At 34.2% G+C, this 25,728-nt stretch overlaps 3 protein-coding genes across 3 annotated transcripts in view; 2 read left to right on the top strand and 1 right to left on the bottom strand.

Annotated features, from left to right (window-relative positions):
• The window catches only part of LOC123566185 (nuclear pore complex protein Nup133-like), a 420,170-nt gene extending 404,065 nt beyond the window's left edge, over positions 1-16,105 (bottom strand). The window contains exon 1 of the mRNA XM_053549042.1: positions 15,901-16,105. Within this exon, the coding sequence (XP_053405017.1) occupies positions 15,901-16,025 (125 nt within the window). The 5' untranslated portion in view covers positions 16,026-16,105. The remainder of the gene's footprint in view (positions 1-15,900) is intronic.
• Positions 16,106-20,933: 4,828 nt separating this feature from the next.
• Positions 20,934-22,625, top strand: LOC123566195 (uncharacterized). The gene has a single exon (XM_045360100.2). It carries the CDS (start codon positions 20,934-20,936, stop codon positions 22,623-22,625), a length of 1,692 nt encoding a protein of 563 aa, XP_045216035.2.
• A 69-nt stretch (positions 22,626-22,694) lies between these two features.
• LOC123566204 (uncharacterized) lies at positions 22,695-23,663 on the top strand. Its single transcript, XM_045360111.2, has one exon. The coding sequence runs from the start codon at positions 22,695-22,697 to the stop codon at positions 23,661-23,663; it is 969 nt and encodes a 322-aa protein (XP_045216046.2).
• Positions 23,664-25,728: the final 2,065 nt, after the last annotated feature.

Genomic DNA, 25,728 nt, shown 5'->3' with positions numbered 1-25,728 from the left:
ACACACTTGTTCACTGTCATGATATGACATGCAGTGCAAAGGGTCAATAACTCATCTTTGCAATTTACAAAAGTATGCCCCTTTTTAAACTTAGGAGTTTTGGGTTAAATTCTTATATGTAAGCTGGTATCTCAGTACCCACTAATGGGAATGGATTGAAACTTCACACACTTGTCCACTGTCATGAGCTGATAAGCACTATGCAGGTTCCATAACCGTATTTTACTTTTTTACTAAATTATGCCCCTTTTTCGACTTTCTTATTCATTCAAGCAACAAGGCTGTTAAATAGTCGAGCGTTGCTGTCCTCCGACAGCTCTTTAGCTCGACTATTCATAGAATAGTAGAGCTATTGGACTCGCCCATGCGTCGGCGTCCGCGTCCGCGTCCGCGTCCCGATTTGGTTAAGTTTTTGTATGTAAGCTGGTATCTCAGCAACCACTTGTGGGAATGGATTGAAACTTCACACACTTATTCACTGTGATAAACTGACTTACATTGCACAGGTTCCATAACTCTATTTTGCTTTTTTACAAAATTATGCCCCTTTTTTGACTTAGAAATTTTTGGTTAAGGTTTTGTATGTAAGCTGGTATCTCAGTAACCACTTGTGGGAATGGATTGAAACTTCACACACTTATTCACTGTGATAAACTGTCATACATTGCACAGGTTCCATAACTCTGTTTTGCTTTTTTACAAAATTATGCCCCTTTTTCGACTTAGAATTTTTTGGTTAAGGTTTTGTATGTAAGCTGGTATCTCAGTACTGACTAATTGGAATGGATTGAAACTTCACACACTTGTTCACTGTCATGATCTGACATACACAAAGCAGGTTCCATAACTCTATTTTGCTTTTTTACAAAATTATGCCCCTTTTTCGACTTAGAATTTTTTGGTTAAGGTTTTGTATGTAAGCTGGTATCTCAGTATCCACTAACGGGAAAGGATTGAAACTTCACACACTTGTTCACTGTCATGATATGACATGCAGTGCAAAGGGTCAATAACTCATCTTTGCAATTTACAAAAGTATGCCCCTTTTTAAACTTAGGAGTTTTGGGTTAAATTCTTATATGTAAGCTGGTATCTCAGTACCCACTAATGGGAATGGATTGAAACTTCACACACTTGTCCACTGTCATGAGCTGATAAGCACTATGCAGGTTCCATAACCGTATTTTACTTTTTTACTAAATTATGCCCCTTTTTCGACTTTCTTATTCATTCAAGCAACAAGGCTGTTAAATAGTCGAGCGTTGCTGTCCTCTGACAGCTCTTGTTTTAACTGTTAGTATCAAGAAAACTACCCAAAACGTATTTAAAAAGTATTTTCAGTGTTAGTTTATGGAGTTAGTTGGTGGGATCAGCACAAATGGGACACAGGAACGTGTCTCTTATTCCGATTACCCTCACTGTTACATACAATATGAAATGTGTACCCATCCCTTACATATTATCATCATAAGGTCTGTATGATCCCCTAGTGGGCACATGATTCTGAAAAGAAACAGAGAAAAAAAACTTTACTACTGCTAATTAAAATTTCATTAACCAATTGATTAAGAAAACCTCGTAAGGTAAAGTGGTAACTTTTTGTGTGAAGTATACTTTTGCAAAATTTGATAGTGGCGGCGGAGCCTGTAAAATAACCTCATCTGTCGGACGACAGAGCTTTCAACATGAAAACATTGGATTTATTTCTAAAAAACACATATTTTGGACATGATATTTTGGGAATAGTGAAAAAAATTAACAAGAGCACCGCCTTGCGGGTGCTGACACTCATCTGATTTTTTTTGTGTAATAAAAATATTGTCCTACCCATGATTTTCTAAGTCTAAAAAGGGCCATCATTCTTGCAAAAAGCAGGATAGAGTTATGTTTCTTGATGTACAGTGTCCACTTATGATGGTGAAAAACTGTTGCAAGTTTTAAAGCAATAGCTTTGATAGTTTATGAGAAAAGTTGACTTAAACATAATACTCAACCAAGAAAATGACGTTCTAAGTCCAAAAGGGGCAATAATTATTGCAAAAAGCAGGATGGAGTTATGTTGCTTGCTGTACAGGGTCAGCTTATGATGGTGAACAAGTGTTGCAAGTTTCAAAGCAATAGCTTTGATAGTTTTAGAGAAAAAGTTGACCTAAACATAAAACTTAACCAAGAAATCTGATATTTTCTAAGTCCAAAAGGGGCCATAAATCTTGCAAAAAGCAGGATGGAGTTATGTTTCTTCCTGTACAGGGTCAACTTATGATGGTGAACAAGTGTTGCAAGTTTTAAAGCAATAGCTTTGACAGTTTAGGATAAAAGCTGACCTAAACATAAAACTTAACCAAGAAAACTGATTTTTTAAGTCCAAAAGGGGCAATAAATCTTGCAAAAAGCAAGATGGAGTTATGTTTCTTGATGTACAGGGTCTGCTTATGATGGTGAACAAGTATTCCAAGTTTCAAAGCAATAGCTTTGATAGTTTAGGAGAAAAGTTGACCTAAACATTAAACTTAACCAAGAAATCTGATATTTTCTAAGTACAAAAGGGGCCATAAATCTTGCAAAAAGCAAGATGGAGTTATGTTTCTTGCTATACAGGGTCAGCTTATGATGGTGAACAAGTATTCCAAGTGACCTATTTTACTCATGCTGGTGAAAAATGTTCCTACCTGCAGTTACATTGCTAAATATCTGTCAATATTTATTAAAATTGTATTTTTCACATATAGTCTAGTCCGATTTTGCAGATATCAGCTTATTTAAGAAGTTACAAGCATTTTGTTAGTATTTGGTCCAACATACTTTTTTAACATATTTTGGGTATGCTGAATCCAAAAATATATGTTGGCCATCTGGCAAATGCCTCTGAAAGGGTTTAAAATGGGGGCAAAAATGACCACTGTTTTTAACAAAAACTTTTCCATCGATATTACTTTATAATACAAATCTTTATCTTTAAATATGTTTCAACAAAATATTTCATGTTATTAGTATAATTGAGTAAATATTTATCAATAAAAATATCACAAGTTAATAATGTGAACTTTAAGGGGTTCAAAAAGGGGAATTTGAAGACAATTTTTAAAACAAATATCCAACATCATTTATAGAATAGAAAAAATGAGACTAAGTATTAGATTGAAAACTTCCCAGGAATTTAATGTCAAAAAGAAAACGATATTTTGATGAAATGGTTTTGCAGTTTTAAAATAATCATTTAAGAAAAAATAAACAATGGGAAGTTAAAACTTGATTAAACATGACATTGTTTGTAATGAACAGAATACCATGTAGAACGTATTTATCCTGGTAAGATCATTTTATTTAATAATCAACTTTTAATACCTTAGCATCATAATAATTGATGAAAATTAAGTGTGACAGGGATTAAGATCAAGGCTAATGTGAACTTAATTTAGTATAAACAATCCAGAGGCCATATTCATAAAGCATCATAAGTATTGATTTTGACTTAAGTTGAAGATTTTACTTAAGTTTGTGGTGATTTCAGTTTCAGTCTAAGTAAAAAAACTTATGTCCTATTCATAAAACAGCTTTAACTTAAGATACGTAAGAATGACTTAAGTCAGAAAACAAAATGGCATCGTGAGTCCGATTAAAGTGTTGTTTTTTCAGATAAAAGCACTTTAACATAATTGTGCATGTTGTATCTGTCTGAAACTAATGTGTGTTTTTTTTTTAATGTTTTCGTCCACAATAAAAGCCAAGAATTACTTATTAAGTTGTTTTATGAATAACAAATGTACTTAAGTAAAATAAATTTCTTACCTAAGTAATACTTAAGTAAATAATCAATTTCTTATACTTATACTTAAGATGCTTTATGAATACGGCCCAGGTCTCTATCACAATAACAATCTGAGTCAAATCATGTTTTTTTAAAGTCCTTATCTAAACTCTTTGGAGTGTTTTTACCTGTATTTAATGTACATTAACTCTGACAAGAACACACTCTTTCATGATCATTAAGGTTTCAGAGGTGTCAAGAATACTTCATGGAATCAGGACTTTTCGAAGTTTTTTTACAGGTAGGGCCAAATCTACATGTATATTTTATTTCTAAACATTTTTAGAGATGCTTCGCTTTATATACTTCATTTTATTTTAAGATTTGGTGAAATTGTATTTATTTTAAGTTTCAGTATCTGCGATAAATTCAATTATAAGAATCTGTTAATGCTAGATTTTTATATACTATAATTGCTTGTGAATGATAAGTAATGAATATTATTTTGTTTAATAGGTGTTAAAATTTCCAAAGTAAGAATGGGACAAGACTTGCATCTCAAGAGACCATTTCAAGATAGCACAGAAAAGTGCATCATTTGTCAGGAGGCAAATCTGACAAAACTTAGACTAAACAGCCTCAACGCATAACATCTCTAAAAGAGTGTGCTGAATCAAGAATTGTTTAGAGATTTTTTCTAAATATGAAGCCATTAGTAGAACTGAAAAATAGATGAAAATGACAAAATACGTTTGCCATAGAACGTTGTTATTCTAATTTTGTCCACAAAGAACTAATTTATGCTATTCAGTCAAAGTTAAGCTTAATATAGAACAAACATCAGATTAAGTTGCATCCTCAGCAAACTTATCATATACTCCTATTAAATTAAGAAATGTGTATGTTCTGTCAAGACAAAAAAAAAACAAACTTTAACATAACTAGTCAGTGATAGTATTTTAAAGGATGCTAAACATGACAACACAATGCGATTATGACTCTCTGATGTCAACAGAGGGCAAATATCATATAAAATGTTTAACTTCTTTTAGATACAGAGTTCGAAAAACCAAGTCGGACAACTCAAATACAGATCTTGCCATGATCTTTCTTTTACATGAACATGGGTATGCTGCAATGAAATCGCAAATACTGCAGCTTTCAGACAGTTGAAACAGATACCGCCATACGTACTGAAGGAGACTTCTTCAACAATTCTTTGTCATTCATTTAATTCTAGAATATCATCTTTCAAGAAGCCCTACAACGTAAACTGAGAAACCAGTTTTAGTTTGTAACTCCACTACATATATCTCCTGATGAAAGGAATACACTTCTTGTTTTATACGAGTGTGCTGTGTCAAATGCTTAAAGGTCATTACTAAGAGAAAGGAGTCGGCAATTTTTTTCATAGCCAGTGCATAGACTTCTGCAGACACTAAATAATGAAGAATGGCAGGTCAAAATTTACAGAAGGTCTTTGGAACTCAAAGAAATGTATGTGTATTATGTTGAAATTTCAATGAATCGACAGAATGACCCCCCAGGTCTTTTTAACTTTCTTCATACTTCATAGAAAAATAATTGTACATATACTGCAATTTATTTCGAATTTCTACATACCAACTTTCATTTTCCAATAAAATGAAATAGTTTCTGTGCTTTTTAAAAGAAATTAAAATGTTCACTTTCCTTAGTATTGGACCTTTAAAGATGCCCATTATAATACTACTGGTATTAGTGATGAACGGCTGACAATATAGAAATATAATTCGAGTGACGACTTCTGACAACTGTATACGTAGCACTAAATTAAGGTCTGATATGTTCTCTCTGGAAGGACATTCTGGACTGAGTGTGACTGAAAATGATTCAGTAAATTGTGTTCCGGAGTGTCTTTTCATGTTTCTGAATTCACATATGGTGGCCAAGAGCTTCAAGATGAAGAATTTGACCATAAAGATCCGAATCTGATAGGCAAACAAAATTATTAAGTGTAGCACAAGATATTGTTTATGGAGTGAGTGATGGTAAAAAATGGACCCCTAAACACATAGGACTTGCAAGTACATAGCACTAGATGACTAGGTTAAAACATTTAGTTAACCTATTTCATAGGCAGGACACAGATTGAGCTACAGAGACATACTAATAGTAGACACATCTTTAACTGAAAAACAAAACCTGGAATCAATGGATCCTGAAATTGGTCATGTTATTCCCTGAATCTTATTGAGAATGAGATATCGAGACATTTAACACTATTGTTCAGAAAGACTGGGACAGTCACATTCAGTTATAACTGTTGATCAGGCTCTTTACTTTAAGCATGTGGATTTGAAACGGGCAATGCCCCAGAATGGGTGGTTTGCAAATATCAATGAATTTTTTAAAATCTGGTGTAACTTTTTGGCACTCCCTGCAAACAAAATTGACGTAGTAGATTTTATCAGAAGCTGATCATGCAATCGCCTACAGAAAAGACGTTGGTTGTTGGTGTCGGCTTTTAGGATGAAGAAACTGTTGAAAACACTGTCATTGAACTTATTTGGATGAATTAAAGGCTAAACGCGAGAAAGCTGACACAAGAATCATTCTCCATGCTGTTCACAGCAGTAAACGATCAAATTGTGTCACTGTTGTTGTTTCTGCCAGAGATAATGACGTATTTCTCTTACTTTGCCACTTGCAGGAAATAAATGCAACAGTATGGGATGATGGCTGGAACAGTGAAAAAACGAAAATACATCCAAGTGTACATAGTGTTAAATAAATCCTCAATAAGAGTTGCGTAGAAATCTACTTGCCTTTCATGCATTCACTGGCTGTGACACAACATCAAATTTCTGGAGAATCTCTAAAGATCTGTATTTAAGTGTTTACAGCCAGTGAAAAACTGATAGAAGGTCTTGGATATGGACAACTGTCTGATGAAGTAATGAAAAACTGTGAATATCTCATTTGCAAAATGTATGGCCAAGATGTTGTAAGTACTGACAGTGCTCAAAATGTTATGTCTGGCAGGTCTACAAGTCCTGAACACATACCCAGCCAGTGATGCTTGCTCATTTCACATTAGAAGAGCTGATTATCAAGCCCTGGTATGGAACCAATCAACTGTTCTCAATTCAGACCTGCCTGCACCTTCCGACATGGGATGGAAAGTGGCAGATGACACACTTAAGCCAGTTCTTATTACCCGTAATCCAATTCCTCAAGTTGTATTAAGTTCATTGCTTGCAAGTGTACATCTGGATGTAGGACCCTCAGATGTGAATGTAAAAAGACTGGGCTCTTATGATCAGATATAGATAATGTATACGCGATAAAAGAATTACCAGCTGTATGAAATTCGAGGCAGTAAATTAACATGAAATAAAGCAAATATTTCAATCTATAGTTATTTGAAACAAATAATTATATGATAAACAGTTTATATATTTAGCTTCGTCCTGTAAAGTAATTCCAAATATAAATTAGTGTACTGTATTCAGCAATAGTTTTGCAATTATAACCGACGTGAATTATTTAATAACCATCTTTTCGGCGAAATAGTGAAGTTACAGTGGGTTTTTAATTGCGTTTTTCTCCTAACGGAGCATACATTTGGATTAAAAGTTATTTATTTTTGAAAAAAGTGTTGTTAATTTAATCTTTTACTATGTTACACATAACTGTGATAAAAAAAACCCCACATATGTTTGGATAATTGTAATACTATTACATATTTATATTAGAAATATCTTAATTTGGCGGCCATTTTGTTTTCCGCCATTTTGACCTACAAAAAATCATTTGTCAGATGGCCAACATATATTTTTGAATTCAGCATACCCAAATTATACTAAAAAGGTATATGGGACCAAATACTAACAAAATGCCTGTACCTCTCACATTTATTGAAATCTGGACTAGACTAATATCTATTGCAAAAATCCATGAATTAAGCAAATATTTGCAATGTTGATAAGTTTGTCTACCAGCTGATCAGCATGTGTCCTCATTTAATTATGCAAATTAAGTCCCGCCTATAGGTTAGAGGACACAAAATTTTAATTAACATCCCCCAGCTACACAAAAATGAATGAAATATCGGTATCAGGCGAAACATCAAAACATCTTAACTCGACGGATTTTAAGGGGGAGGAAGGGATGGGGGCCCCTGACCGTCTCCTCAAAATACACCCATAATACTGAGTAGTGAATTTTAACATGTTAGATAACTATCAAATAGAAAATATTAAGTAATAGTACTATTCTTAGGCTCCGCTACATTATGACCACGCCCGCGACCTTTTGAGTTACTTGCAAAATATATCTGGTGTGTCCGCTGCCCAGAAGAGAATATTTTCGATAGTGCCAATGTAAACAGATAATATAAAACGTTTAAACTGGCATATAATGACTTTTGAGTGTTCCTGTTAGTTTGACTTAGATAGCTTTTCAATGTTTGAATTATATTTAGTGTTTTTTAACCTATGATAGTTTGATTGACACAATTGTTGACCTATACCGTGACATAAGTGATGTGACGTCACATGATAATAATGGCCGACTATTGTTGTTCGAAGTACACATGGATGTTTCTTGAATGATATCTTATTCATTTTCACACGGTTATCGATGCATATGACATGAAATATTGTGGTAAAGACAAGAAATACACTGTTGTGTTGTTTCTTGTTAAACGTCGTTACGTCGAATGTCAAGTACCGCGACATTACAGATGAACGGTATATGTAAGTTTTTATCATTTGCTTTCTATTTTTCTTCAAAACTACAAGCATGACATTTGTATGGTGTTTGTAAACAAAGCATGTGTGTGGGAAACCGGAAGGGGCGTGTTTTCCAGGAAAACTAAAACATTATCGGGGCCGGCCGAATACGGGTTGTATCCGAAAAAAGGTTGTCGCCGGTATGTCTAAACACTGAACATGAGTCATGTCCGCGGACATAAGTGGTAAATACCGAACATGAGCGATTATTATTTTATTAAAGCAATATATAATGTTTTGTGTTTCAAATTGATTATTTATGCTAAAAAACTAGTGCATACCAAAAATACTTAAAATTCAAGCATATTAATGCTTTTAATTTATATGAAATAGATGACTGGCGATCTGATTCATGTTCGTAAACAGACTGGTAAATACCAAACATGAGTGATTGTTATTCTATTAAAGCAATATATTATGTGTTTTTGGTTTAAAAATTAAAATGATTATAAATATTAAAATAAATGTACATACCAACAAGAGATCACAGAGTGATCTTGGCGCCCACCAATGTGCCATTTTTGAGTGTTCCAAATTTCAAGACTTACTGACTAGCTCAAGGTCAAATTTCATTTCCGTACACAACACAAATCTATGCAAGTAGTCTGAATTTGAAGGCTGTAGCTTGAGAAATGTAAAAGTAGGTCACTAGGTCAAAATCAAGGTCAAATTTTACTTCGGAATACAAAACTATGCATGTGGTCCAAATTTGAAGCCTGTACCTTCAAAAATGTGAAAGTAGGTCACTAGGTCAATGTAAAGGTCAAAGTTTGTTTCGGTACACAAAACTATGCATGTGGTCCAAATCTGAAGGCTGTAGCTTGAGAAATGTAAAAGTAGGTCACTAGGTCAAAATCAAGGTCAAATTTTATTTCGGAATACAAAACTATGCATGTGGTCCAAATCTGAAGCCTGTACCTTAAAAATGTGAAAGTAGGTCACTAGGTCAATGTAAAGGTCAAAGGTCATTTCAGTACACAAAAATATGCAAGTGGTCCAAATTTGAAGGCTGTAGCTTGAGAAATGTAAAAGTAGGTCACTAGGTCAAAATCAAGGTCAAATTTTATTTCAGAATACAAAACTATGCATGTGGTCCAAATTTGAAGCCTGTACCTTCAAAAATGTGAAAGTAGGTCACTAGGTCAATGTCAAGGTCAAAGTTTTTTTCGGTACACAAAACTATGCATGGAGTCCAAATTTGAAGGCTGTAGCTTGAGAAATGTGAAAGTAGGTCACTAGGTCAAAATCAATGTCAAATTTCATTTTGGAACAGGAAACTATGCATATGGTCCAAATTTGATGCCTGTACCTTCAAAAATGTGAAAGTAGGTCACTAGGTCAAAATAAAGGTCAAAGTTTTTTCCAGTGCACAAAATTATGCATGTGGTCCAAATTTGAAGGCTGTAGCTACAGAAATGTGAAAGTAGGTCACTAGGTCAAAATCAAGGTCAACTCATGTCAAGGTTCATCTTGCCACTCAAAAATATACATGTGGTCCAAGTTTGAATGTTGTAGTTACTGACAAGAACATTTTAAAAGCTTTTCCCTATATAAGTCTATATGAACCATGTGACCCCCGGGGCGGGGCCATATTTAACCCTAGGAGGATAATTTGAACAAACTTGGTAGAGAACCACTAGATGATGCTACATTACAAGTATCAAAGCCCTAGGCTTTGTGGTTTGGAAAAGAAGATTTTCAAAGTTTTTCCCTATATAAGTCTATGTAAACCATATGACCCCCAGGGCGGGACCATATTTGACCCTAGGGGTATAATTTGAACAATCTTAGTTGAAGACCACTAGATGATGTCACATACAAAATATCAAAGCCCTAGGCCCTGTGGTTTTGGACAAGAGGTTATTCAAAGTTTTTCCCTATATAAGTCTATATAAACCATGTGACCCCCAGGGCGGGGCCATATTTGACCCCAGAGAAATAATTTGAATCATCTTGGTAGAGGACCACTAGATGATGCTTCATACCAAATATCAAAGCCCTAGGCTCTGTGGTTTTGGACAAGAAGGTTTTCAAAGTTTTTCCCTATATAAATCTATATAAATTATAGAAATAAACAAAGGGCCATAACTCACTCATAAATTGTTGAACCAGTCTGATTTTCAGGGGGACACAACTAGGGTACCAATACATCATTCTGACAAAGTTTGGTCAAAATCCCCCCAGTAGTTTCTGAGGAGATGCGATAACGAGAAATTGTTAACGGACGGACGGACGGACGGACGGACGGAATGACGGACGGACGGACCACGGACGCAGAGTGATTTTAATAGCCCACCATCATCATGATGGTGGGCTAAAAATGTACTACATTCAAGCACATTAAAGATTGTTATTTATATAGAATACAATACGGGCAATCTGTTTTATACCAACGAACATGACTGGTAAATACCAAACATGAGCGATTATCATTTTATTAAAGCAGTGTATTATGATTTTGTGATTTAAATTGATTATTTATCATAAAATACTAGTGTATACTAAAAGTATTTGAAACTCAAGTGTATTAATGCTTATAATTATAATGTAAAAATGAAAACTTGCGATCTGATTCATGTTCGTGAACAGACTGGTAAATACCAAACATGAGTGATTATTTACTCTATTAAAGCAATATATTAAGTGTTGGCGGTTTAAAATGATTATAAATATTAAAATACATGTACGTATACCAAAAATATATTATTTTAAAGCTTGTTATTTATATAAAATACAAAACTTGCAATCTGTTTCATGTTCACGAACATGATTGTTAAATTCCGAGCAAGCCTGATTTATTATTTTATTAAAGCATTATTATAAATTTTTGTGGTTTAAATTGATTATAAATATCAAAATACATTCAAGTACATTAATATTGTATTTTTTTTTACACTCGATCCGTTTCAGGCCGCAACAAACATGATTGCATTGCATTGCCTGGGAGATTCGTGTTCGTGGACTGAAATGAAAACACCGAACATGAGTAAGTATGACATCTTTTACAAATTGAAATGAAGGAGTTCTCATTTCAAATAATGTTATTGAATAGGGAATTATAATGCGATTTACAGTTGTTGTTGTTTTTTTTTTCGTTTTTTTTTTTCATCTTTTATATAAGATATTTTGTTTAATTCAATTACCCATTTTACTGTTAGTGCTGATTGGATTATAACACCTTTCTTAATCAGGCACATTTCGTACGTATTGGGAGTAAAATTTGTAACCGGTAATCATTTAATTGATAGCGCTAATTGGATAATAGCACCTTTTCTAATCGCAGCTGATTGAGAAACTAGTGCACTGGCGGGTAACTTTGATTAAAAATAAAGCCAAGCGGCTCATTTGATGTATCGAATTAAATAGCAACCCCAGATAAACCAATAATCCCTTTAGAATACACAGTAAATTCATGGGTGATTATCTTTAATAAAATATATCAGCAAGTATATCTCAATCAATAATTATAAAAATTATATATATTAAAAGCCAAATAAATTATCTTTCCTTTGATATAACTTTTATCAACATTTAAATATACTATTTATGTTTATTTATTGATTAAAAGTGAAAAATGCAAGAAAATTCTGACCGCTGAAATAAGCGGGTTCGCGGACACGGTTATGAAAGGGGTGTTACATTCCTATGCAAATGCGAGATCCTAAATGCTCATGAATATTAATGAGGTGATATTATCCAATCAGAAAAAAGAAAGACCTTTATGCCCGTGGTTTTGATTAGTTCGTAGTTCAAAAAATATTCGAGTTACAATTGCCCAAAGTTCAGCCAATTCTGTAGGAAATCTGTCCGTTCGATTGTATAATCATATACATATTTATTTAATTCAATATTTTAGCTTCAAAATAATACCAAAAACATTAAAATCAACGGTAATTTAGACCGTCGCATCTTTATTTTAAAATCACAGGTCGTCCAATTTACGCACGCGTCGCGCCGCCGCCATTTTGAAAATTTTCAATCGGCGTGAAAAAAGCCGATAAACCTCACGAATGTAGACTTAAACCTCCGTCAACATGATCTTAGACATCAGTCATATGTTATTTCGTGATTGTATAATAAATTTACTTCGAAATTTAATTCAAATACGCCCGATTTCATTAAATGAATTTCCCGGTCGCTGTGGATGAAAACCGATTCCGCAGACGGTCAGAACTCTAGTACAAAATATTGTAAAAAGACCCCTAATATATACAAGGCTGGTACAGTTTTTGAAAAAAATAATAAATAAATCGATTAAATGTATAAATCTAAACAAGTTGATGCAAGAATCGGGCATTATTAAAGCCAGAGAATTGAAACAAGTATGAAAATTTTTACGGCGGTACGATCTCGCACCTGATAAATTTACGAGTTTCGGATAGGTAAATTTCGGATAAAAATTTTTAAGTCTACTTTCAATGAGCAATTTGTACTCTATTTACAAATGCATGATAATGATAATGCAGTATTCAATTTCCTTATGTTTATGTCAGATAGTTATAAATATCATTTCTATGAAATGCAACATTTGAAGAAAATAATGACCCTGAACTGATTACTGAATTTAGAAAAAAATGTCACCTCAGCCATTTTTAGCAATTTAAACTTTCAAAATTAATCATATTTATATTTTCTGGACATATTAGAAGTTTTCACTTTCGCACAATGGAGAAATAACTGTTTTTGGCTAGCTCTGTTTGAGAGTGATATTCATAACTTTTTAATTTAAACTTTATAGCAATGTATGCATTCATAAAAAAAATAGTGTTTTTTCTTCGCAAAATTTGTGTGAATTTTCATTTTGTTTTTATTTATACCTACTGATGCTGTAGAAATTTACTAAAAAGGATTACATAAATGAAAAGAGCAGGAAAAAATACATTAGATCACCAAATTTGAAAAGAAAACATTAAAAAATTAAAAAGATACATAAAAAATAGTGAAAAAATTATCAAAATTGGTTCCGTCCTGTCGCGACAGCTTCTATAGGATTTATAGGAGGAAAAATTCTTAAAATTGGCTGAAAATTACGACGCTTAAAATGCTGTAACTTTTGATCTAGAAAAGATATTTTGATAATTAAAACTGTTCTGAAAATGTCTCTTCATGCTCTTTAATTTGGTATAACTTTATTGAAGAAATAACAAGTTTCCAAAAATGGTGTGGGGTTGCTAAATTAAATCTAACGAAATACATAAATGTAAATGTAATAACTGAATGCTCTCATATATCCTGTCCGGCTTTAAAATTTAGGTACTCACAAATTTCCCTCACACTGCGACCTGCAATAAATTTATAGACAAAAAATGTGTTTTCAGCAGAAATCTTTATTAATAAGTAATTAATTAAATATAAATTCAATACCTTAATTATTGGACAAGATGTGGTTAATAGGAAAAATCATATAATGCATGTACTTATATTATTTGATTATGAAAATGTTTTGAAATTTTAAAAATTAAAAGCTTTGATGTGCTTGAATTCAATATATTTTATTAGCATTTACCAGATTTTAATAGCGCTTTTTTCCATCTATATGATACACATTTAAAAGCGCTGTATTTTATCATTTATGATCAATTTCAACCACAAAAAAAAACAACAAATAAATTACTTTAATATGGTATGTAATTGCTCATGTTCGGTATTTACTAGTCATGTTCGTTTGCATGAAACAGATCGCCCGTTTTAACTTGTATGTAAATTAGAAGCTTTAATGCGCTTGAATTCAATATACTTTTGATATATACTTTATTTATTTATTTTGTTGGGTTTAACGTCGCACAAACACAATCTTAGGTCATATTTTGATTATTACTAGGAATAGAAAGTGAGATCTGTTTGTTATCATACAAATACATGTTGCGCAAAGACAATGTAAATTTTAAATGGGTTTTAAAAATTAAAGAAATCCTTAATTCTGTAGGATGTTCAGATCTGTGGCAAATCAAATATGTTTTTTAATGAACCAGATATGACAGGCCAATCTTGAGTAGAATGATTTTAAGTAATTTGCACCTATGTATATGAATTATGAGGTACGATTCTACGAGTTCCCCCTTGACACTTGTGCATACTTCTTAGGTTTATATTTTATATTCTGTTGACTGTTTACGCAACAAACATTACACTGTTAAAACACATATTGAATATCCTCATGTTGTATTACATATACCTTAGGTGACTAAAGTATCTGTCTGTCTAAACTGATGTATTTCGTTTGTTTGTTAATAAAAAGGTGTGCGTGTTTGGGGTCAAATTTGTTATCCGTAATCATTTAATTGATATCGCTAATTGGATTAATACAGTTGATTATGAAACTAGTGCACTGGCGGTTAACTTAGAGTCAGTGTACCCGGTTTCGCACTGTACGCGGTTTCGCACACCCAGTAAATTCATGTACTTTGTGAGAATAAAACAGAAAATTTAACAATTCTTTGTTATTGTTTCACGAAACTGAGTTATTCCCTACATTATTTGACACAAGGGGTCTTTCCCCACTGAAGCCTCGTTCTGGTAAGTGCAGACGAAAACAATAACAATATCAATGGAGACCAGTAGCTCAGCTGAAAAATATTAAGTTTCATGAAAAAAATGACTATGCAAACAATAACAAGGTGCAAAATAAATTGAAAAATCACTATTCTATCATACAGGTAAGTATTTACCTACTACTTTACCTAAATGAAAAATATTTCAACAGTTATTGAAGTTCTCCCAACCTGCAAAATGCCTTCAACTTGATTGTTTGCTTTACGTTTTTATTAAAACAGAGAACTTAGTCAAATAATTAGACTTGTGGGGGTCTTTTGTGATTCAACAGCTTCTGTTGTTTTATGTTTGTTTCATGTATTCAGTTGTTTTAGCCTTTTCTGCTTTTAGAAGTAAAAACAGGGTTTGGTACCTAGCTTTCACTTTCATAACTGCTTTTAAATTTCACTGTCAGATGTTTTATTGGAAAATACATGTTTAAATTGAATTATATAAATGGTTAAAAAGTTAATTTATATTTTTCTGTTGAGTAACTGCATTGTTATCACCGAGTTCTATAAATAGCAGGGTGTGCGAAACCGGGTACACTTAAATGCAACAACTGGTCAAAATATGTTATCCGAATCAAGTACACTTAGAGGTATGACGTCATTGTAGTGGGAAGTGAAAGTAGCGTGTTTCGAACCGAAATAAGTGTGTTTATTAAAACATATAGAGGTAAATTCAAATTTAATCATTTTTAGCTAGACAGGAAGGTATTCTTAGGAAATGTGTGCGAAACCGGGTACACTGACTCTAGATTAAAAGTAATAACAAGCGGCTCATTTGATGTATCGAATTAAATCTATTAACAAACAAACGAAAAGGCCTGGATAATTATCATACTTCTGCTTTTTTGTTGGTGTAAAAACGCTCGCCACTCGACGTGTCTGTGCTGATTTATTCCCCTGAGAGGTAGCAGTAAAAGGCGACTGACCAGCTCTGAGAGAGCTATTCCTTGGTGTAAACATTGCGATTTAACCTGTACGTGTGCACATGTATTCTTTGCGGGAAGTTCCAATACGATATTGTTGCTTATGCTGTTGCAAAAAAAAAACAAGGAAGTGTCTATCGTCACGGCGGTCGTTCCGAAAAAGCGGTACGTCTATAGTGCGCAATGGAAGTAAAGTGCGCAATGGTGCGAAATGGAGGTAAAGTGCGCAATGGAGTCAATTTTTTTTATAGCGTCGATTATTGGGTAAACCGAAGACTGATGCTCCAACCAAAAACTACCCTCTATTTATTTGCAACCCCCGAAATTAATTACGAGTAAAAAGTTTCATTTCCGACTTAGATACTTAGATAAGAAATTAGTTGAGAAATTTACTTCCTAATTGACATTGAGTAATTATATAGGTGAGAAAATTGATTAACGAGTTGGGTAATCATAGCAATTATCTACTAACTCGAGGACACCTGTCCCTTGATTTCAATTAAGGCTAGAGCTGACACTAATAACCACTAAATCTCTTTCAAATCGACAGAGCATCCGTTCTCGGTAACATGTAAAGAAAAAAAAAAAAAAAAAATTTGGTTTATATATCTTCATATTGTCGCATTGTTACATGCAAATTATTCTATTAGAACAGAAATATATTGTTACATGTATAATATTCTTATATATTCCTTCACTACTTGTATATGCATTTTCATTGTTACATGCAAATTATGATATCCTTATATATTCCTTCACTACTTGTAAATTTATTTTTTTTTGTTTATATTCTCGTTTGTTACATGCAATTTATTCCATTAGAACAGAAAAAATCTTTTTCCGGCGGGTAACGAGTGTGGGATAATGGGGTTTTTCTACCGAAAAAGATGTACCGACCGTCGTATATCCCCACGACAGTGGCTGTGACTAAATACAGAGTTGGTGCGCCTGTGATATATTACAGACTCCGGTATATAGGAGAGATCGTGTTTGTACACAAATCCTTTGTATATTCTATTTTTCAGATTAACTAAATTAGAAAGAAAATATCTTAAATGTATATTTTTTGTAACCATGGTGATACTAACCCTAACCTCTAGTCAGTTTATTATGCATTTTATACACTAAATGCGTGCGGACATGCAAAAAATAAGAGTAATTTTGCCGTGCGCTCCAATGGATGAGCAACATTCTACGAACAGTAGTCCAACTAATCTAACGCGATCCTAGGAAATGTTAATTAAAAAAAACAAGAATACACGGGGACAGTTTAAAACCCGGAAAATCCGTAAAAGTATTGACGGAAAACCCGGAGAACATTTAAATGATTATAAATTTAAAACCATATATGCTAAAACTTGGAAATTTGGTGCATATATACTACACCCTATATACTAAATATTATATTAAAATACTGAATTAATTTGATAAACTTCACAAAATATTATATTAAAATACTGAATTAATTTGATAAATTTCTAGGGCGCTATAGAATCCTGAAATTGTCCGCGGTTTTTTCAAATAAAAAGGTGGAAACTTCACAGGTCGCTCAACACAAAGAAGTATAAAATACATAGCTCTTTGCTCAACACGACAAAAACGAAAATGTTGCAGGCTCAGTTTGATTGAGCCTGTTCAAGGACGGTAGTGGAAATGCATGCTACTGTCCACGCCCTCTAGCCCCGGGTTGAGCAGAACTGAAAAACTGATTTTAGCAAAACCCGGAAAACATTTAAATGGTTCTTAATTCAAAGCTTCGAAATTTCTTCACCCTTCATTCAAAAACATATTACAAATCTGAATTAATTAGATAATTTTTCTGTAGCCTAGTGGTAGAGCGTCTGCTTCGAGTGCGGGAGGTCGACCGTGGGTTCGATCCCCTGCTGCGTCATACCAAAGACGTAAAAAATGGTACTAGTAGCTTCCTTTCTTGGCGCTCAGCATTAAAAGGATAGTGCTAGGACTGGTCAGCCCGGTGTCAGTATAATGTGACTGGGTGGTGTATCATGCCACTTGTCTACGGCGTGATATTCCAGTGAGTCAGCACTATAAAGTTGGGCATTGAGCTCACTGCTACAAGTAGACACCGTCCTTTATATGACTGAAAAAGTGTTGAAAAAGACGTTAAACCCGAGCAAACACACACACACACACACACACACACACACACACACACACACACACACACACACAGAGAGAGATAATTTTTAAGGGCGTTACTGTTCCGTTTTTGTACCGGTTTAGTACGGAATTTTCACTTTAATTTGTAAGAGTTGTGTCCCTTGGTATAAGTACGCCATTTGTATAGGAAATGTCGCGTCATGCGAAAGGCAATTTTGGTTACATTCTACCAATTCAATTCCTTATTTATTTCATATTGATAACAAAACATTCAGACCTCATTTTCAGCACTTTAGAGCATTTCAATGATATGAAAACCATATATGGTCATTTAGTATAACATGTCTTCTTATCAAAAATAGAAAAATATTGACATGTTATGTTGAATATAAGAAAAATAATCTGTTCTGAGAAACATCGCCCTCTAAAAATGCTCCCATGAAAACAGCCGTTTAGCAGTTACGCGTAGGTAGACATTTTTCGCAAAGAATAAAACTTATTCCAAGAAATTTACAATGCAAATGGTCTAGATCTATTCTCAATACTATAAGCAATAAACATAAGCCAAAAATTTAACTGTCACCTCCTCATGTCACTCATTATACCAGATTTCATCCATAGCATGGAACTACATTTTGGACTACTTCACATGTAACACTGAGTAGTCACTTCCGGTTCGGTGTAATCCGTCCTTTTGCTCCGGCAAATTTGTAAATTTATAGGCCTCCCTAGGTTCCCCACAGTGTAAGTAATGATAATGCAAGTGTATTAGGAAATGGATGAACTGTTTTTATATGCAATAAATGTATATTTATGCATTGAAGTGCATTTAGAATTTCCTTTGTTTAAGGTCACGTGATAGATTTTTTATTTGAAAATCTTCAGAATCGTTTGTAAATGTACTCGAATTGCAATTTGCATATATCTATTGTCAAGTTATTGTTTAAAAAAGTATTACATTGTATTGTTTAAGGTTGTGCTCCTTATTGAAAATTATTGTGTAATTTAACACAATATTTGGGACTAAATCAATTTAAAACAGGTCAGGTCTTTTTAGATCTGGTATAGTCTAGTAAGGTAGTACCGGGCTGTCCGGGAACTTTATATGTCATATTATTCAGGCTTTACTTAGGCGATATCGATATTTGTCTGATTTGTATATACCTATGTTTCACTGTATTTATTATTTATTTGTTTGTGTGTATTTACAGCTTTTTACCTTGCCTCTCTGGAGGGATGTAATCAATGAATAAAATACTAGCAAACTCAAAGGTCGTTACAGTTACAGAGTCCTGAATTTAACTGTTCTTAAAGACCAAACTATGCCTATTTCCGAAATCCAGGACATTTACGCCTATGTCTGTTCTGTTCTGATAATTTCACATCTGATTGTTCTATTCACGAGAGAGAGAGAGAGAAAGCAAGCCCGAACAAATTGTCAGGTAGTGATTTAGCTGTTATTCAGGATGCTATTCACTACATTTCATATTGATCGTCCTGAAGCATTAACAGGTTATGGCGGGGAACATCACCAACAGGACCCATCTTCACGGGTTAATGTAAGCTGTACAAAAGTATGTGGAGACCCTTTAACCACTGGTAAATCATGTACAAAAACAGAGTCAGTGCGTTTATATCCTGAAGACCAACCTGACAGAGCAATTACGTGTTACGCCATTATAGATGACCAGAGTAACAAATCACTTGCTTAATCTGAACTCTTTGATAAAGTAGGCAACAATACAGACACAATAGATTATACTTTATCATCATGTGCAGGAAAAGTAGCCAGATCAGGAAGGTATACATCAGGAATTTGTGTTGAACCTTTTGATGGTTCATGCGTATTAAATGTCCACAACTGATTAAATGTAATGGAATTCCAGACACCAAGAAAGAAGTTGCTACTCCAGCAGTTGAAAGGCAATATAAACATTTAAGAGATATACAACATTTGATTCCTGAGATTGATTCTCATGCAGATGTCTTGTTATTATTGGGAAGAGACCTTCTTGCAGCACATCACGTTATAGACCAGAGAATGGGAGCTGAAAACGAACCATACGCACAACGTCTCCGATTGGGTTGGGTTGTCGTAGGAGAAACATGTTTAGGCATGATACATCGCAATGATCAAAACATGATTATAGTAAACAAAACCAATGTTTTGTTTAATGGGCGTAGTTCAATGTTTTTGCCTTGTGAAAACAAATTTGAGATCAAAGATACTGTTTTTCAAAGAACTGTTGAAGACGATAGTCCAGGATTATCGCGAGAAGACAGAGAATTTCTTGACATGATGGATAAAGAAATGTCAGAGTCTGAAAGTGGTCACATCAGTGCACCGTTACCATTTCGTAAAGCGAGACGCAAGCTTCCAAACAATTTTGAACAAGCTAGACGTAGAGCAGAGAATATAGCACGGGATTTGAAGCGGAATTCTGCCAAACGAGAGCATTTCGTTGAATTCATGAAAAACGTATTTGAGAAGAAACATGCAGAAGAAGCTCCTCCTGTGAAGAAGTTTGGTACCTCCCAATATTTGGTGTGTATCATCCGAAAAAGCCAAACAAAATTCGTGTTGTATTTGATTCTGCTGCCAGATTTGAAGGAGTTTGTTTAAATGATGTTTTGTTAAAGGGACCGGACTTGAAGAACAACCTTCTTGTAGTTTTATTGAATTTTCGCAAAGAAAGATTCGCTGCAATGGCTGATGTAGAGCAAATGTTTTTTTTAATTTTGAGGTTCAAGAAAACATAGGAATTTCTTACGCTTTCTCTGGTTCAAAGACAACGATCCAGCAAAGTCACTGGTTACATATAGAATGCGTGTACATGTTTTCGGAAATTCACCATCTCCTGCAGTTGCGACATACGGTATTCGTCAAGCTGTGTGTGGTCATAACTCGGACATTGATTGTGATGATGTGTGTGACTACGTCAAGAATAGCTTTTATGTTGACGACGGGCTGGTTTCAAAGGCGCATGAAAATGAATTGATAAGTTATATCAAACGGACACAGGCAAGATTACAAGACGGAGGTGTTATTCGACTCCATAAGATAGTGTCGAACAGTACAGCTGTTTTAAGCAGTTTTCCACCAAGTGACTTAGCAAAGAACATTACTGAAATTGACTTTAGTTCGGAAACACCATGTATACAAAAAAGTTTGGGTCTGAGCTGGAATGTAGTGAAAGATGTATTCTCATTTCAGGTGTCTACAGATAAGAAACCGTACACCAAAAGGGGTCTGCTGTCTACTATAAATGGATTGTTCGATCCCCTTGGTTATGTAGCACCAGTTATATTAGGCGGTCGTCTTATAATGAGAAAGGCCATCCAAGACAATAATCTGGGTTGGGATGATCCATTTCCAGAAAACTTAAAGAGAGAATGGACAGACTGGCAAAAATCTCTTGTTCATCTTGTGCAGCTGGAAATACCACGTGCCTTTACAGAAATGTCATTTGAACAAAGTACAAAACACGAACTTCATGTATTTTCAGATGCATCCAAGGAGGCCATCGCCGCAGCGGTCTATATTCGTATATATGAATCAACCGGAAATTCTCACATTGGTTTTGTACTTGGAAAATCTCGGTTAGCTCCTACCCACGGACATACAATTCCAAGCTTAGAGTTATGTGCTTCTGTAGTAGCTACAGAACTAGCTGCATTTGTACAGAAATATTTAGACATACCATCTCGGTCAACATATTTCTACACAGATAGCCAGGTAGTCTTAGGCTATATAAACAATGAATCACGTAGATTTTATGTGTATGTGGCAAATAGAGTTGATAGAATCTTAAAGTTGTCGTCGCGTAAACAATGGAACTTTGTGCCTACTGAAAGAAACCCAGCAGATCATGGTACACGTCCAGTGAGTACAATCAATATGAAGGACTGTAAATGGTTGACAGGAATAGAATCTGGGTTGCAAAGAAATATTGAAAATCAACATGTACAGTTTAAACTAGTAGAGCCTGAAGAAGATGTAGAAGTTCGTCCAGTAGTAAAAGTGAACAAGATAGAAGTGAGAAAGGCGAATCTTGGTGGACATCGTTTCGAGCGTTTTTCATCCTGGAATAGACTGGTTCTAGCAATTTCGTGTTTGAAAAGAATTGCAAGTAAATATCATAAAACTGTACAGGATGATACAAGAAACAATGTAGAATTCAAGAAAGCTGCAGAGATTATGATTCTAAAAGAAGCTCAAAGGGAATCCTATTCTAGAGAAATAGATTTATTAAAAACTGACAGATCAGTTGCTAGAGACAGTAGTTTAGTGAAGCTCTCACCTGTTTTAGACTCCAATGACTTGTTAAGGGTTGGTGGTAGAATAAGAAATGCCAGGTTAGACACAGGGGAGAAAACTCCTATAATAATACCAGGAAAGCATCATATCGCAATGATTCTAGTTAGACACTTTCACCAGCTGATATCTCATCAGGGTCGTCATCTGACTGAAGAAGCAGTACGTTCAGCTGGATATTGGATTACAGGTGGAAAATGACTTATTCGTCGTGTAATTTATAACTGCGTTAGATGTCTTAAATTAAGAAGACCTACTGAACACCAGAAGATGGGAGATGTTCCAATTTGTCGCTTGACTCCAAGTCCTCCTTTCACATACGTGGGCGTCGATACTTTCGGTCCTTGGTCTATAGTTTCCAGACGTACAAGAGGTGGTTTGAACAATAATAAACACTGGGCAATACTGTTCTCATGTTTGAATACTAGATCAGTCCATATTGAGGTGATAGAGAAGATGAGTGCTTCATCATTTATAAATGCGTTAAGGAGATTCATTGCTATTAGAGGTCCAGTGAAAGAGTTTTACTCAGACCGTGGAACAAACTTTATAGGAGCTGTTGGAGAAATGGGTATGGACAAAGTGAATGTAGAAGATACAGATATTAAAGGTTTTCTAAGAAATCACAGTGCTGTCTGGTATTTCAGTGCACCTCATTCATCACATATGAATGGATCGTGGGAAAGAATGATCGGTTTGGCCAGAAGAATTTTGGACTCCATGTTGTGTGATATTAGTACTAAACATTTTACTCATAAAGTACTTTGTACGTTGATGTCTGAAGTCATGTGTATTGTTAACAGTAGACCAAATACCACTGTGTCAGATGATCAAGCTTCTCCAGCCGTTCTTTCTCCAAATGTACTGTTGACGCAAAAGGTGAATTCCGACATTGAACCTCTTCAGAACTTTGATGTAAAAGACATATATAAATCTCAGTGGCGGCAGGTACAAGTACTAGCTGATCAGTTCTGGAAACGTTGGAGATTTCAGTATCTTCACAGTGTACAAGTTAGGAGAAAATGGCAAACCGAACGTTCAAACATAAAGTCTGGTGATGTTGTATTAATGATGGATAGTAATGTACCGCGTATTCACTGGCCAGTTGGAATTGTAGAAAATGTGTTTCCTAGTTCTGACGGACTTGTACGTAAGGTTTCGATACGTGTGATAAATGAAGGCAAAATTGCGAATTACACGCGTCCGATCACCCAATTGGTGCATTTGCTTTCTGAATGACTGTTGATTATACCGATACTTATACTTTTTGAGATGAACAGAAGATGTATTTGTTGATTTACATCATTTAATTGAAATTTAATTCTTTTAAATCAATAGATTTACAGAAATGTTGATAGCATTTGTTTAAAGTTCTTTATATGTACAGATTTGTTGGAAATTTGTAATATGTATCTCAGGTTATAATTATCCACTTGTATATATTAGAAATAAGGTCTATGTATACTTATGTTAAATGTAAAATTAAGGTATATGTTTACCTTTGAAAATTGGTAAGATTAAGGTTTATGTTAACCTATGATTAAATGTAAAATTAAGGTATACGTTAACCTTTGAAAATATGTAAATTAAGGTTATGTTTACTTGGGTTGTACCTAATTTCAAATATTGTTGTATTTTGATGTGAATTTGTTTCCAAATTCAGGCGGGGAATGTTCCGTTTTTGTACCGTTTAGTATGGAATTTTCACTTTAATTTGTAAGAGTTGTGTCCCTTGGTATAAGTACGCCATTTGTATAGGAAATGTCGCGTCATGCGAAAGACAATTTTGCTCCGGCAAATTTGTAAATTTATAGGCCTACCTAGATCCCCACAGTGTAAGTAATGATAATGCAAGTGTATTAGGAAATGGATGAACTGTTTATATATGCAATAAATGTATATTTATGTATTGAAGTGCATTTAGAATTTCCGTGATAGATTTTTTTATTTGAAAATCTTCAGAATCGTTTGTAAATGTACTAGAATTGCAATTTGCATATATCTATTGTCAAGTTATTGTTTAAAAAAGTATTACATTGTATTGTTTTAAGGTTGTGCTCCTTATTGAAAATTATTGTGTAATTTAACACAATATTTGGGACTAAATCAATTTAAAACAGGTCAGGTCTTTTTAGATCTGGTATAGTCTAGTAAGGTAGTACCGGGCTGTCCGGGAACTTTATATGTCATATTATTCAGGCTTTACTTAGGCGATATTGATATTTGTCTGATTTGTATATACCTATGTTTCACTGTATTTATTATTTATTTGTTTGTGTGTATTTACAGCTTTTTACCTTGCCTCTCTGGAGGGATGTAATCGATGAATAAAATACTAGCAAACTCAAAGGTCGTTACAGTTACAGAGTCCTGAATTTAACCGTTCTTAAAGACCAAACTATGCCTATTTCCGAAATCCAGGATATTTACGCCTATGTCTGTTCTGTTCTGATAATTTCACATCTGATTGTTCTATTCATGAGAGAGAGAGAGAGAGAGAAAGCAAGCCCAAACAAGTTGTCAGGTAGTGATTTACCTGTTATTCAGGATGCTATTCAGGATGCTCAACGACAATGTGGTAAACCAATCGCAAAAACAATCTGAAAAAAAAGAGATTATAGAAATGTCAGTGGATTTCAAGACACTTTATTTGTTCTTACCGTTCATGAGCATCTGGATTCTGGAAAGTTGACAATCATATGATCAAACAAAGTCCCCCTTCAGCTCAAATACATTACAATGACATATCAAAAGTCTAAAAATGACAGAGTATATATTGTCGACAGTTTGAACTCAGCAAAAACATTAAACGCTAATTTATCCATACAACTGGCTCAATATATGACAACAGTAAAGAATCCATTAAAGTTGTGACACATGATGTGCAGAGACAAGAAAATGCGTCTGATTGCGGTGTTTTTGCTATAGCCTATTTGAGGTATTGCTTTCAAACTTTGAAATTGACATTTCAGTAATCAGATTTGATATACCTCATACGAGATCTCATTTGTACAATTGTGTAGAAAATAGTTCATTCACCCCATTTCCTAAAATGCAAAAGATGCCTAAAATGCCATGTAAAGAACCAAGAGTACAAACCTTCCGAATATATTGTGTTTAGGTTGTCGCCCTTGATGGGTAGAGACATGGATTTTAGGCTCCATTTATTTTGGTGATAAACTTTTGGACAATTTGGATTTTGAATAGTTTTTCTCATGCCAGCTAAGCAAAATAGCCAGAAAAACAACAAAAGTGGAACTAAAAGCGAAAAAACATAGCGCCTTTATGTTCGGATTGTACATGT

This window comes from Mercenaria mercenaria, chromosome 1 (assembly GCF_021730395.1).
Source record: "Mercenaria mercenaria strain notata chromosome 1, MADL_Memer_1, whole genome shotgun sequence".
In the NCBI taxonomy this organism is placed as follows: Eukaryota; Metazoa; Mollusca; class Bivalvia; order Venerida; family Veneridae; genus Mercenaria; species Mercenaria mercenaria.
Note: the sequence above shows the minus strand (reverse complement) of the source record. Positions and strands in the feature narration are given on the sequence as shown.

Coding starts and splice junctions, on each gene's coding strand:
- LOC123566195 (XM_045360100.2), top strand. CDS start 20,934: ATGCGTGTACATGTTTTCGGAAATTCACCATCTCCTGCAGTTGCGACA.
- LOC123566204 (XM_045360111.2), top strand. CDS start 22,695: ATGGGAGATGTTCCAATTTGTCGCTTGACTCCAAGTCCTCCTTTCACA.